Below are 14,693 nucleotides of genomic sequence, written 5' to 3'. Positions count from 1 at the left end.
AGGGTACTTTGCATTATTAGAATTAAATTAAAGCTACTCCTATAGAACATGGTATATGTATCCCTAAATTTGCCAGAAACGCATTCATAAACAGTCATCATTTACCATGATTACCATGATGAAAACCAATAAAACCCACAAACAGGAGAAAATCACTCGAAACTTGTCAGCGATCAATAATGCTGCGTCTCGTATTCAGTCCGATACGGTTAATATCTGTAATACGAAGCAGACACCATGACAGCTATGAGACTAGTAAATTTATTTTAGGCAACATTGCTCTGTAATGCGACACATTATTGTCTCATTCTTGCCACTGAATATAGAAGCTGCCCGAGAAGCTGTTTTGTATCACTTACTGTTATAACTTGCCTATGTAAGACAGAAAACTATTTTTTGCGGCCGTTTCAATTACGTAAATAATTTACATGAATGTAAGGTGTTTTAATTTTAAGGAACATTGCATTTTATCTCATTCTATGTACATTTTTGTACTTGCACACAGCATAGAAGCTGTTTGTATCATGCAGTATAACTAATTTATGAAAGACAAAACAAATTTTTGCTGCCGTTTCAATTACGTAAATAATTAACATCAAGGTGATTTGATTAAAGAAACATTGCAGTGTGTTTCATTCCATGTACATTTTTGTATTTGCACACAGCATAGAAGCTGTTTGTATCATGCAGTATAACTAATTTATGTAAGACAGAAAACAAATTTTTTTGCTGCCGTTTCAATTACGTAAATAATTTACATCAAGGTGATTTGATTAAAGAAACATTGCGTTATGTCTCATTCTATGTACATTTTTGTGTATGTATACAGCATAGAAGCTGTTTGTTTCATGCTGTATAACTAACTTATGTAAGACAAAACAAATTTTTGCTGCCGTTTCAATTACGTAAATAATTTACATCAAGGTGTTTTAATTAAAGAAACATTGCATTATGTCTTATTCTATGTACATTTTTGTAGTTTGTACACAGCATAGAAGCTGTTTGTATCATGCAGTATATAACTAACTTATGTAAGACAGAAAACAAATTTTTTGCGGCCATTTCAATTATGTAAATAATTTACATCAAGGTGTTTTAATTAAAGAAACATTGCAGTATGTTTCATTCTATGTACATTTTTGTACATGTACACAGCATAGAAGCTGTTTGTATCATGCAGTATAACTAACTCATGAAAGACAGAAAACAAATTTTTTGCGGCCCTTTCAATTATGTAAATAATTTACATCAAGGTGATTTGATTAAAGAAACATTGCGTTATGTCTCATTCTATGTACATTTTTGTAGTTTGTACTTGTAGCATAGAAGCTGTTTGTATCATGCAGTATAACTAACTTATGAAAGACAGAAAACAAATTTTTTTTGCGGCCGTTTCAATTACGTAAATAATTTACATCAAGGTGTTTTAATTAAAGAAACATTGCGTTATGTCTCATTCTATGTACATTTTTGTACATGTATACAACATAAAAAGCTGCTTTATATCATGCAAAATAATTTGTGTAAAGGCAAAACATTTTTTTTGCAGGGCTTATGGTTATAACGTACGGCTGGTAAAATTATTTTAGACAACATTGTGCTTTTATATGACACATAATTGCCTTTTTGTCCATACATGACAATGAATTTGCTTTGTATCATGCAGTAACTTGATTGTGTAGGCAAAAAAACCTTTTTTGTGGGTGTATATTATAAACTGCATTGCATAAATATTTTGGATTGCATAAATATTTTGTTACATAAAAATGATACAATGAATGTAAAGTGGTTTTTGTCTGTTATTGGATTGTTCCCTGGTTTCAAATAATTGAAATTTAATAAAAAAATTGCAAGCTGTAATGAAATGTTACTGCCAGTATTGTGCGAAATAAGACTGAAAAAAAAAATGCTATGTCTGAAAGCACATGACAGTTCAAAAATGAATGTGGAATGCATTTTTAAACGATTTTTATACCTTAACAATGCGAGTATCGAATCGAGTAAATTTCTTTTCAAAATATGTCTCAAGTAGAATTTCATAATTTTATGGCAAAAAACTATAAAAAAATGAATTTGCCATTCAGCTGACATGGATGCGCTAAGATAAATGAACATGTGCGGGGCTTTGAGACATAGCTTTTTTTTAGCCTAAGGCATATCCTTCGGTTACCAATGTTTGAATAAACCACTCTTATATAAAAATTATATGTTAAAATCTAAAGATTTCTTGATGGCACAGTTTCAACTTATCGTAGACATTCGCAAACATTGATAAGGGGCTTTAGAACTTTAAACTTTTTCAGCATATTTTGCAGACTTCTACTTCACTTTTGGTTTTGATAATCCACTCTTTTACATTACAAAATAAACATGTTAAAAGGGGAATATTTAAATCTTGACACAAAGAGTGCTACACGTCTGAATTTCAACCAGACATAGCGGCTTGGCTGCCAAATTATGCATATTGAATTCAGTGAAGGTGTCGTATGAGTTCGATATTAGTGTAAGGTATATCTTCAGGTCAACAGACTGTTTTGTTTTTAGAGCAATACTTACTGCGGAAATTCAATATTTATTTTCTAAAGTGATGTTCAAAAGCAAGAATTGTGATTATTATTTAGATCGATGTGAGCGATGGTTTAATTAAGTTTATAAGTAAGCATCAAATTATTCCAACCTTGTCTAACCGAGGGTTTTTTGACGAAAGAGATGAGAGGCAGACACTCTCCACAAAAAAACCCCTTTATTTGGAGTTTGAACAATTATATTACTGATATAGGTTACAGCTGGACAAACACATATTAATATGTAAGACTAATCTGTTGTAATGTGTTTGTGGAGGGTATTTGCCTTTCGTCTCTTTCGTCAAAAAATACCTTGTTTAGAGGCATATGCTTATAGGCGGAATTCTATAGTATGTGAAAATAACATTTTTCTGACAAAATAGTTTGAAAACACTTAAAATTGTCTCTTTGTCCCCATTAGAAATGGACGCTTCCAGTTTGGGCTGTTTCTGGCTCTCATGGGCTTACTTGTTTTCTTCTTTTTTTGGTCAAGCCATTTGACCAATGGGAGTTGTCATTTCATGCCTGTTTGGCAGTGCAAAATAATTCACTGTTGGATGCCCAATAGGATGAAGATAAAACATTTTGTGTTTTGTTACTATTTCCTTTATTTCCAATGTACATGTAAAGCTGAAGTCATATCATTTGCTTTATTAAGTGAGCAGTGGACATAATTTTCCCTACAATTATTTTATACAGAATGGAACTCTAGAAACGGTGCACACCAAATCGTATTTACTAACAACCTATTTCATACATGTAGTCTATCGTTGTGTACATTGTATAGAGCTGTACAGTAACGAGTATGCAATATGCGTTTCGGTATATTTATTTTGCCTATACTGATACACAAATATGATTCCAGGAAAAGAAAGGTATATTGAAAGATATATTTGAGAAATTATCATAAATCTATTGCGAAATAATTAGACAAGAATCTACTCCTTGAAAACGATTCCTAGAAGAGTTTGATTGAAACGGGGTCATCTAGCATTCTTCACTGGGAAGAAATGATTTCATTTATCCCATGGGAACATCGCTGCAACTGTAAAAGTGAAAAATTTTGCGCTACTTTTATTTTCACGTCTTCACATCTTAAGTAGCTACCGTGAAAATAACAACCCGCAAATAAATTCCTTTTTTGTAAAGGTCAGTGCGAAGAAGCTTAAAATAGTAGTTTTAAAAAACAAGCTAAACGGTTCCAAATTAGGAAGGCACAAAATATTATTCGCTTAAAAGATTTCAGTTTGGCAGTACATGTATTTGCCCAGCTTAAGGGGGTTATGATAGGATTTTATTGATGGAACATTTGATGTTTTGTCAGACATGAGTCAGTGAGCAAATCGGCGATAGAATGCGAGGATGTCGTATGCACACTGAAATGTAAAAGCAGTTGTGACGTTCTTGTATTCTGACGACGAGATGCGATGATTATTGATGCAGTGTGATTTATCATGTCATGTGGAAGATGCAGATGTGCCCTGTCCGCCATCTTAGTTTTATAAGTCGCTAGCACTATTAACTTAAGATAAAGGATTATTGAGATAGTAAAACATGTTATAAGGAAAGAGAAGTTCAAACTGGCGATCTCACAACTTTTTAGTTGGTGCTCTGTAGTTAATAGTTGTTGGCATTCCACTTTTAAGGCACAATGGGTAATTAGTCTGTGGTCATATGACCACTGCTGGAATTACTGTCATATGAAATATTTTACTTTAACCCCCTGAGCACTACCTGCCGATCTAACATTGCCTCTGATTGGTCAATTACATGATATCTTCACTTTAATCACTAATCAGAATGGAGCTTTGAAAATAATTCACCCCAATTTTTGGTGAAATTTTTCTAACAATGTTGCTGATTGGTTCGATTGATAATGAAAACTTTTTGGCCAATCGGCAGGTAGTTCTCATGTGGTTAACCACTTAAGTCTACCGTGTTACAATTGCATCATATTAGAGTTAGGTTTTGAAGGCTTCAGTCTCTTTTACATCTGTAAACCCAAATTATTCAAAAAGTTCTGCTTTTCACCAATTTGAAAGTAATGAAATTGTTACCCACTTTTCCTCTTCCACGTATGCAGTCAATAGGATCCACAACATGCTCATCTATCAAGGCACAGTTCTTTAACCCCAATACATTTGTACATTCATTGAATGACCTTTGAAAATTTGGGTACAGAAACTCATACTCTGCAACTTGAGGTCAAAATTTGCACTATGATTGTTTAATTGAGGTTGTTGAACTATGTCAATGGGATGAGGCCATTGTGGTCCATAGTGAGTCTAAAAATATTGCCAAGGAAATTATCACAAATGAACAAGCATTCCTTTAAGTAGAAAAGTGGGCTAAAATTTGCAGACACGGTAACTATGTAGGTCTGGATCAGCAGACTAGAGTTAAGATGAATTGATGGAGCGAAGAAACAAGTGAACATAGCACACTAAAAACAATGGGTATTACTCTTGGGTCTGTCTAATTGAATTGTCGGACGGATAGCCTATTAATTGAAGTCTGTTCGAGTGGTAAGGCGATGAAAAAAGAAAACACTGTTATACGGGCCTGTCCGACCCAGATTTTACAATAATTGGGAAACATATTTTTATTGTACAAATGAATGTTAACCCAAATTTTGAAAATATTAGGAACAAATTTGTTGTTTTGGGTATTTCCCAAAATTAAAAAATATTTACAGATTTTGGTGATTTTTGGGTCATTTGCCAAAAAAAAAGCCTGCCCGAGCGACCCTACTTGAAAGATACGTCCACCCATAGAACAGGGTTTTTTTTTTTGTCGCCTGAATGAGGAATATACAGTGTTTGATCAACAGTGGGGATATAATGTATAAATTAATAAAAGCAACACCCCGCAACTATATTGTACAACAGCAGCAGAATCAGCTAGAGCTAAGCAGCAACAACTACAACAATGACAGCAATAATAACAATACCAGCAACAACAGCAAAACAACTTATAAACAACAATAATAACAGCAGCCGTGACAACAATCACTTAAAAAAACTTAATGATTATTATGATGTCATTATGCAAATGAGTGAGTTGTTACATTATGTGATGTCATTATGCAAATGAGTTGGTTATCAGCTTGATTTTCAGGTGAAAGTCATGTTTAAATTCTTTTGTATTATTTTGTTTTTTGGCAGCATGAAAACTTGTGTTGTAGAAAATCCAATTGTAATATGTTTTCAGCATTTGGCACCGTTGGAAATGAACAATATTTGCATTAAAAAAATGAAAGCTTGATTCTACATTAGATGAGAGTGAAACTAATTGTTTCTTTGATCACATTTCATATTCTTCTGATGAAATTATTTCTCTCTGCTTATAGTGACCTTAATTCTAACATTCTCTTTTTCTTTTTTATCTTGTTTATTTGCAGGTTTATTCTAAAAGAGAAGTAACAAATTATGTAGAAGGCACATCAGAGATCACAATAGAAAACTGGTGTTCTGTCAGCACTGAAGATGACAAATGCAGCCAGTCATTCTCTGTAGCACCTATTAGATGCCTTGGTAAGTTATGTGATAACACTGCAGTAGCTTGAATCTTGACCTGTTTCCCCAAATGTACCACATACAGGTGTATAGAGAATAAGTGGTGAATTCAAGGGGTGATGGTCAAGATTGTGGTTATTGCAATGTTATCCCTTATCCCTTGGTAAGTTGTGTGATGACACTGCAGTAGCTTGAATCTTGAACCGTTTCCCTAAATCTACCACATATAGGTGCATAGAGAATAAGTGGTGAATTCTAGATTATAAGATGGTCAAGATTGAGGTTATTGCAGTGACATCCCCTGGCCCTTATGTCTTGGTAAGTTGTGTGATGACATGGCAGTAGTAGATATCTACTGCTGATATTGGTGTTTATGAAGTGTGGATGAAGTAGCTATCTACTTCTGATATTAGTGTGGATGAAGTAGCTATCTGTACTGCAGATATCGGTGCAGATGAAGTAGCTATCTAATGCTGGTGTCAGTGTGGATGATGTGGCTATCTACTGCTGATATTGGTGTATATGAAATAGTTATCTAACTGCGGATATCAGTATGGATGAACTAACTCTCTAACTGCTGATATTGGTGTGGATGAAGTAGCTATCTACTGCAGATATCAGTGTGGATAAAATAGCAATCTACTGCTGATATCAGTGTGGATGAAGTAGCTATCTACTTCTGAAGATTAGTGTGGGTGAAGTCGCAATCTACTTCTGAAGATTAGTGTGGGTGAAGTAGCAATCTACTGTTGATATCAGTGTGGATGAAGTAGCTATCTACTGCAGATATCGGTGCGGACGAAGTAGCTATCTAATGATGGTATCACTGTGGATGATGTAGCTTTACTGCTGATATTGGTGTCTATGAAGTAGTTATCTAACTGCTGATATCAGTATGGATGAACTAACTATCTAACCGCTGATATTGGTGTGGATGAAGTAGCTATCTACTGCTGATAACAGTGTGGATGAAGTAGCTATATATTCCTGATATTATTATGGATGAAATAGTTATCTAACTGCTGATGTCAGTATGGATGAAGACTAACTATCTAACCGCTGATATTGGTGTGGATGAAGTAGCTATCTACTGCTGATAACAGTGTGGATGAAGTAGCTATCTATTGCTGATATTATTGTGGATGAAATAGTTATCTAACTGCTGATATCAGTATAAACTATCGAACTGCTTATATTGGTGTGGTGGCAGTAGCTTGAATCTTGAACTGTTCCCATAAATCTACCACATATAGGTGCATTGTGAACAAATGGTGAATTCTGGAGAAGATGGTCAAGATTATGGTTATTGCAATGACATCCCCTTCCCCTATGCCTCATTAATTAAGGGCTCATATTGAAATTCCCTTACACAGGAAGGTGTGCGCCATCCTGCAGCTTTCCTGTGCTAGCCTTCTTTTGTTAAAATCCTGGGCAGGGTGTATCACTGATGCATATAATCCATCCGTTTTATGACCGAGCTTTCCTGAGGCGCGCGCTTAGCGAGGGGAATCCTGTCTTCTTTCTGTGTGAAAACGTGGTAGGGTATTTCAGTATGAGCCCTAAGTTGCATGATGAGACCACCATAGCTTGGATCTTGAGCATCTCCCTGATTATACTCACTATGGACCACAATGGCCTCATCCCAATGGCATAGTAAAATAACCTCAATAAAACAATCCTAGTGCAAAATTTGACCTCAATTTGCAGAGTATGAGCTTTTGTACTCAAATTTTCAAAGGTCATTCAATGAATGTACAAATGTATTTGGGTTAAAGAACTGTGCCCTGATAGATGAGTATGTTGTGGATCCTAGTGACTGCATAGTTGCTGAAAGAATAAGTGGCAAATTTGAGGGCAGATGGTCAAGATCTAGGTCATTGTGATGACATGCCTTATGAAAGTCAATAATAGATACCCGATTGGTTAATTATGCAGAATGCAACAGAGAAATCAGAATGGTGTCCAGGCTCATATGCAGGATTTTTTTGGGTGCGGATTTTGAAAATGGACCTTTTTCCTTTTTCGGGGGGGATATACAAAAAGTAAACCTTCTCAAAATTTCGACCTTTTTTGACCAAAACACCCATAAAAAATACTTTTGTAAATTTGACGCGTGCTGGTCTTCAATAAATAAGTTGCATCGCACAGATTATGTACTGCAACTACCGCAACTTCATATGCACCAGTGACAAACACTGATGCTTGTCATTTCAAAATTGCATTATTTTCCTTCAGTGCCTGAAGATTTTATTGGTGCCCTAGACACTTCCCAGTTGTAATTGTGTCTCGATGTGTTTTCGTCCTTATCACAGAATTAAAGAAAGAGAATCGGGACTTGACCGCCATCTTGATACAGGCATGGAGCAAAAATTAGGGGTATTCTGTTTCCCTCAGAATGCACTCGAGGCATTCTTTGTCATGCAAGCGCGACATGGGTGAAGGGCGCATTAATGCGACCTGCACGCGAGTACCAAGAAGCTTCAGATGAGACGCAGAATTGTTTTCGTTCGTCTCCGTCGGCAAGGATCCGAATACCCTAAATTTTCTCCCCATAGCTGATGACGTGATTGTATGTGGTGGTATAGGGAGTCCCAGTTCTCCTTATCCAATTCTGTGGCCATATAGAATTTTCTTGAGAATAAAAATGATACTTCTTACGCTTGTACTGCCTCAGCGATGTATGTCTTTTTTAAAGACTATTCTTGTTTACAAACACTTTTCTCTTTACAGTTGGGCAGTTTGAAAGTGATGCCCTTTTGGTGCCCAAAAAATGCAAATTTGAGCACATTCATAAGGACCAGACATGCCTGTCACCCAAACAGCTGTGGTCTATGGCAGCAGACGATTGTCAGAGACAACACATGGACCTCCATGATATCGGCGTATTACTACCATGCAAAACGACTACGACCGATTCGAGGGCGTCGAATTTGTGTGCTGTCCATCGGTAAAACCACGCACAGAAGCGCCAACTACAACATTAACTAATATGGAAACATCTTTTAGCACTGGTAAGATTATGTGTTGTGAGGTGGTTTAAAAATATGATATATTGGGCCTGATATTAGGCTATAGTCCAGTTGAAATACATACCCCCGATGAAAGACTTGGTCGTAATCGTTCACATAGGGAGTATGTATTTCAAATTGAGTTACCAGAATGGGTGATTCCATTTGAAATATATACTCCCTGTGTGGGAGATTAAGGTCATGTTTTCCAAAGGGGTGTATGGATTTCAACTGGAATAGCCTATTGTTATCAATACAAGCTTTGACATACATGTAAATTGAGATGGTATTCCACAGAGGGTGTTTGGATTTTAAACATAATAGCCCATTTTACCAATACCAGCTTTGACATACATGTAAATTGAGATGGCATTCCACAGAGGGTGTTTGGATTTTAAACATAATAGCCTATTATTACCAATACAAGCTTTGACATAAATTGAGATGGCATTCCACAGAGGGAGTAAGAATTTTAAACATAACAGCCTATTGTTACCAATACAAGCTTTGACGCTAATTGAGATGGCATTCCACAGAGGGTGTATGGATTTTAAACACAACAGCCCATTGTTACCAATACAAGCTTTGACATTTCCGAGAACATAATCTGTCTCTAATCATCTCCTTCAACCTGAATACCCACATTCAGGGTTGCCAAACACGCGATTTGGTAGCCCAATCGGGCGACTTTTGAATATTATCCCTGCGACTTTCGACAATTTCCTGTCCCATAGAAATCAATGGTTAAACAAAAAATTGGGCAACTTTTCTACATTGGCTCCCGCGACTTCCAATAGTTTCCTGCCGCATAGAAACCAATGGTAAAGAGAAAAATTGGGCGACTAAACGATTATTTAACCTGCGATTCGGGTTGAAATTTGTTGGCAACCCTGCCCACATACAATAGACTAAAGAAAAGATGTGCTACATTAATTTAATGTGTCTGGATGGGTATAAGCAAACTGGTCAATAGTAGCTAATGCAAACTGATCAAGGTACGCGCACCTGCCAGTAATTAACATGTAAAATGTCATGTTAATTAGCCGTGTCTACTAGTGATGCAGGGTGGCTACACATTTTCAGCACATTTCGCAGGTGCGACACTTGAAATGTCATGCAAATTGATTAAATTTCCACTCAAAATAGTGCTTTGTCAGAAATCAATTTTGGAGAGCATTTTAGCAAAAGTGGTGTTAATCTTATTATTTTCTGCAAATATTATTCAAAAATCATCTTCAGAAACTTTGTGAGTTGTTGTTTTGTAGCAAAATTCCTTAATATGGGCCTAAATTACTTGCTTTTACGCTCGAATTCTGTTTTGCCCAAATGTTGTAAAATTGTTATTTTAAAGTCGCGTTATGATAGTTCAAATTAGGCTAATAAATTGTGGGTTTGGCAACCATGTGTAAAGGTTCTGTATCATATCCTAGTCTTTTTCAAAGACTCTTGTGATCCAAAATGTTAGCGCCAAATGCATAACAGTGAGTGACAGAACCAAGCTACATGTATACTCACTGCATCTGTTAGCAGTTTATCACTTTCCTAGATTGTGGCACAGACTAGGATCTAACCCCGGGATCTAACTCACTTCTAAAAGTTAAATTACTTTCTTCATGCTTAAATGCATACTTCATTCGCTGTCAAATTTTTGGAATTTTTTGTAAGTATACAAGATCTCAATGTACTGGAGAGTCTACGGAGTCAAGTGACTTTGTTCATGCTTTACTGCACTCTCAATTGAATTATTCAATAATTTAGGGGAGAAAGATTTAGCTCTCCTGATGAATATTCGCTGTCGTAGTTCACGTTAGCAACCATTGCTTACTGGTTCAAGCCTGGGCTCATACACCTGTTCCGAATTTTGATATGCCATAGGCTTTGTGTTGTGATCATTTCGATCAGTGGTTCGTAACAAAGAAAGTGTGAGCCAACCTAGCAATGGTCATATTCTAATGTGCACTATGGTAATAGTCCAAATTGAATCACGATTTTCATGAAATTGGGCTATTCCAGTTGAAATCCATACACTCCCTATGGAAAACAATAATCTCCCACACAGGGAGTGTAGATTTCAAATGGGTTTACCTGAATGGGTGACTTTATTTAAAATCCATACTCCCTGTGTGGAAGATTAAGGTGATGTCTTCCATAGGGGGTGTATGGATTTCAACTGTAAAAGTCCATTTAGGTGAATGATGAGAAATTCAGGTCGGTGATAAATCACTCTTTTTATGTATGCTGGTTAAGGAAAGGCTTGGCTGCAATCAGACTTGTATGCTGGTTTATGATGAGCAATGTATAGTATTATACGGCTTATTTCACTGTCAGACAGACACTGAAGTTGTCTATTCAAATGTCTGAAAAAGAAAGCAGTACCAGAAACCGCCACGTTATATCTATCTAGCATTGGTGACTAATATTGTAAAATAACTTCCAGGCTGGTAGCAAAATAGGTTGATATTAATCTGAACAGATTTGAAGAAATTGCCAATTGATTTGTAATGATTACTGGATACTGAATTGTGTCATTTGTGACACAATCTGATCCATTCAGACCACAGTCGGAAGCAGAAGTCTTTCAAGTCAGAAGGCAGTTTTGATACATTCTCTTCTACATTCTAAAGCATTGGGCAATGCCAGTTAAAATCCATACACCCCATGGAAGACATGACCTTAATTTCCCACACAGGAGGTGTAAATTTCAAACGAAGTCATCCATTCAGGTAATGCCATTCTGAATTTTACGCTCTCTATGTGGGACATTAAGGTCATGTCTTCCATAGGGTGTGTGTGTGTGGATCTCAACTAGCCCATTTTGACTTTGTGAGCAGGCTGCAGATTAGTAAAAAGACATTGTAAGATGCTTGTAAATACTGCCATTTTACCGATGAGTAGCAAGAACAGCAAAAAGTAGGTATAGGGAAAGTCAGCATCTGAAAGTGGCGCATCTCCATACAAAAGTTTTGAAGACCCCCCACCCCCAGGTAGCCTGACCCTTAAACTGTAAAACAGTGAGGAGATGATGGCTCCAGATGCCAGTACGTGTGTAGCCCTTATTTTAAGGTTTGGAGGAGCAGCTCATGGTTGTCGCTTGTATAGTCACACATGTAGCTTTATGTGCTGCAAGGCATTGTAAAGCCGATGATCCTCCTCCCAGAGGTATTTTTACTGCCTACATAATCCTGGTAATTGAGTCACTTTTCAACAGAATAGTCAGCAATGCAATGATCCAAACCAAGGAAAGCTTACATTTATTCCTGTCTGCCATGGTTAATTTATAGCACATTATTAATGTATGTTTTAAACAGTATATAAATTGCAGCAAGATCCCTACTAAGTGAGCAGAACATTCTGAATGTTCTGAGGAAGAGGGGAGTGAGGATCTATTGTTGTTTATGATTGAACCTTTTTGTTCCCTTCTTTTTATTTTTCCTGGTTGTTCATCAATCAGTCCATTCATCAGTCAGTCCATCTGCCAGTCTGTCCACGCTTGTGAGAATGTTTTCTCAGATCTGGTAAAGTGTATAGTGATATGACTTTGAGGTGGGGAAGCAAGCCCTAGTTATAGCTTGTGTAGGCAAACCTGTAGCATATGTGTTTCAAAGCATTATAAAGCCCATGATCCTCCTCCTGAAGGTATTTTTCCTGCCTACATAATCCTGGTAATTGAGTCACTTTTCAACAGAATAGTCAGCAATGCAGTGATCCAAAACCAAGGAAAGCTTACATTTATTCCTGTCTGCTATGGTTAATTTAATTAGCACATTAATGTATGTTGAACATTATATAAATTGCAGCAAGATCCCTACTAAGTGAGCAGAACATTCTGAATGTCTTGGAAAGAGGGGAGGAGGATCTGTTGTTGTCTATGATTGAACCCTTTTGTTCCCTTCTTTTTATGTTTCCTGGTTGTTCATCAGTCAGTCCATTCATCAGTCAGTCAATACATCAGTCCGTCCGCCAGTCCATCTGCCAGTCTGTCCACGCTAATATGAGCATGTTTTCTCAGATCTGGTAAAGTGTATAGTGATGTGACTGGGGGATGGGGAAGCAGGCCCTAGTTATAGCTTGTGTAGGCAAACCTGTAGCATATATGTTTCAAGGCATTGTAAGGCCCATGATCCTCATCCTGAAGGTATTTTCCTGCCTACATAATCCTGGTACTTGAGTCACTTTTCAACAGAAAAGTCAGCAATGCAGTGGTCCAAACCAAGGAATGGTAACATTTATTCCTGTGTGCCATGGTTAATTTATAGCAGAACAATTCATAAATTGCAGCAAGATCCCTACTAAGTAAGCAGAACATTTGGAATGTCTGGGAAAGAGGGAGGGATGATCTGTTGTTGTCTATGAATCTTTTTGTTCCTTTCTTTTTTATTATGTTGCCTGGTTGTTTGTCAGTCCGTACATAAGTCTGTCCGTCTACCAGTCCATCCATGCTTGTGAGCATGTATTCTAAGAACTGGTAAAGTGTATAGTGATGTGACTTGGGGATGGGGAAGCAAGCCCTGGTTGTTGCTTGTGTAGGCAAACCTATAGCATATGTTCTACAAGACATTGTTAAGCCGATGAACCTCCTCCTCGTAGGTATTTTTCCTGCCTACATAATCCTAGTAATTGAGTCACATCTCAGCAAATAGTCAGCAATGCAGTGATCCAAAACCAAGGAAAGTTAACATTTATGGCTGTTTGCCATGGATAATTTATAGCACACACATGACTGTGTGGGTCCACCATGTATAAATTGCAGTAAGAGGCCTTAAACGAGGCAGAACAATGAATGTCTAGGGATGGGCATGTTTTTTCAAGTGTACATTTTAGAATTCAAAGCACAAATTTGATGATTCTATATAGTGAGCTATTGTGTGACATTATCTCAATGTTTGAAAGACATAATGCACAATTTTTATGGAAAACAAGATGCTTGTTTTTTTTTATTCATGGGCATTTTTGTAACGGGGTATTTACATCAGGGTTTAGATGCAGGGGCATAGCCAGCCCTCTCTGCCAGTGGGCAAGGCAAGTCACCGCCCACCCCTAGCTACGCCACTGTTGAAATGCAAATCTATAGAGAATGGTCTTTGAGAGCACTATCAACTTAGTTTTCATTCAGTTTCAGACGAGTGTTTTGTTTTTCAAAGAATATGCGTAATGTATGCTCCAAACATTGGGGTGTATTGTATGTCGTACATTAATAGATGACTATTAGTCCTCAAAAAAGAATGTCCTATATCTCAATTCAATCATTATTAAAAAAAGGAACATAGGTGTGGGGAAGGAGAGTTTTCCTTTCATGCTGGAGCCTTTTTTATTGAAAGACAAAGACAGTAATTTTAAGTTGAGAAATGTTTGATCAAATTTAATGGATGTGTAGCATATTGAATTAAAAACAAATGTAATAAAAATAGCAAAACAAAGAATGCCCCTAAACTTGGCAACAGACAAAAACTTGAACCAAAGATGGTTATTGCATGACAGCAGTTTTAAAAGTCTGAGAAAAATCTTGTTTGTTTGATACTAAATTTGGAACTTTAATTTTGGCTCCTTAACTGAATTCTTTCTTGTTGGAAAATTGATGTGACCTTACTTGATACTTAGATAAGCTA

General features: G+C 36.6%; 1 protein-coding gene across 1 annotated transcript in view; it reads left to right on the top strand.

The window, feature by feature from the left end:
• LOC140169457 (amyloid-beta precursor protein-like) overlaps window positions 1–14,693 on the top strand; it is a 220,614-nt gene that overhangs the window by 112,596 nt on the left and 93,325 nt on the right. The window contains 3 exon segments of the mRNA XM_072192718.1: window positions 5,965–6,097; window positions 8,810–8,977; window positions 8,980–9,090. Of these exon segments, the coding sequence (XP_072048819.1) occupies window positions 5,965–6,097; window positions 8,810–8,977; window positions 8,980–9,090 (412 nt within the window).

This window comes from Amphiura filiformis, chromosome 14, assembly GCF_039555335.1.
Source record: "Amphiura filiformis chromosome 14, Afil_fr2py, whole genome shotgun sequence".
NCBI lineage: Eukaryota > Metazoa > Echinodermata > Ophiuroidea > Amphilepidida > Amphiuridae > Amphiura > Amphiura filiformis.
Note: the sequence above shows the minus strand (reverse complement) of the source record. Positions and strands in the feature narration are given on the sequence as shown.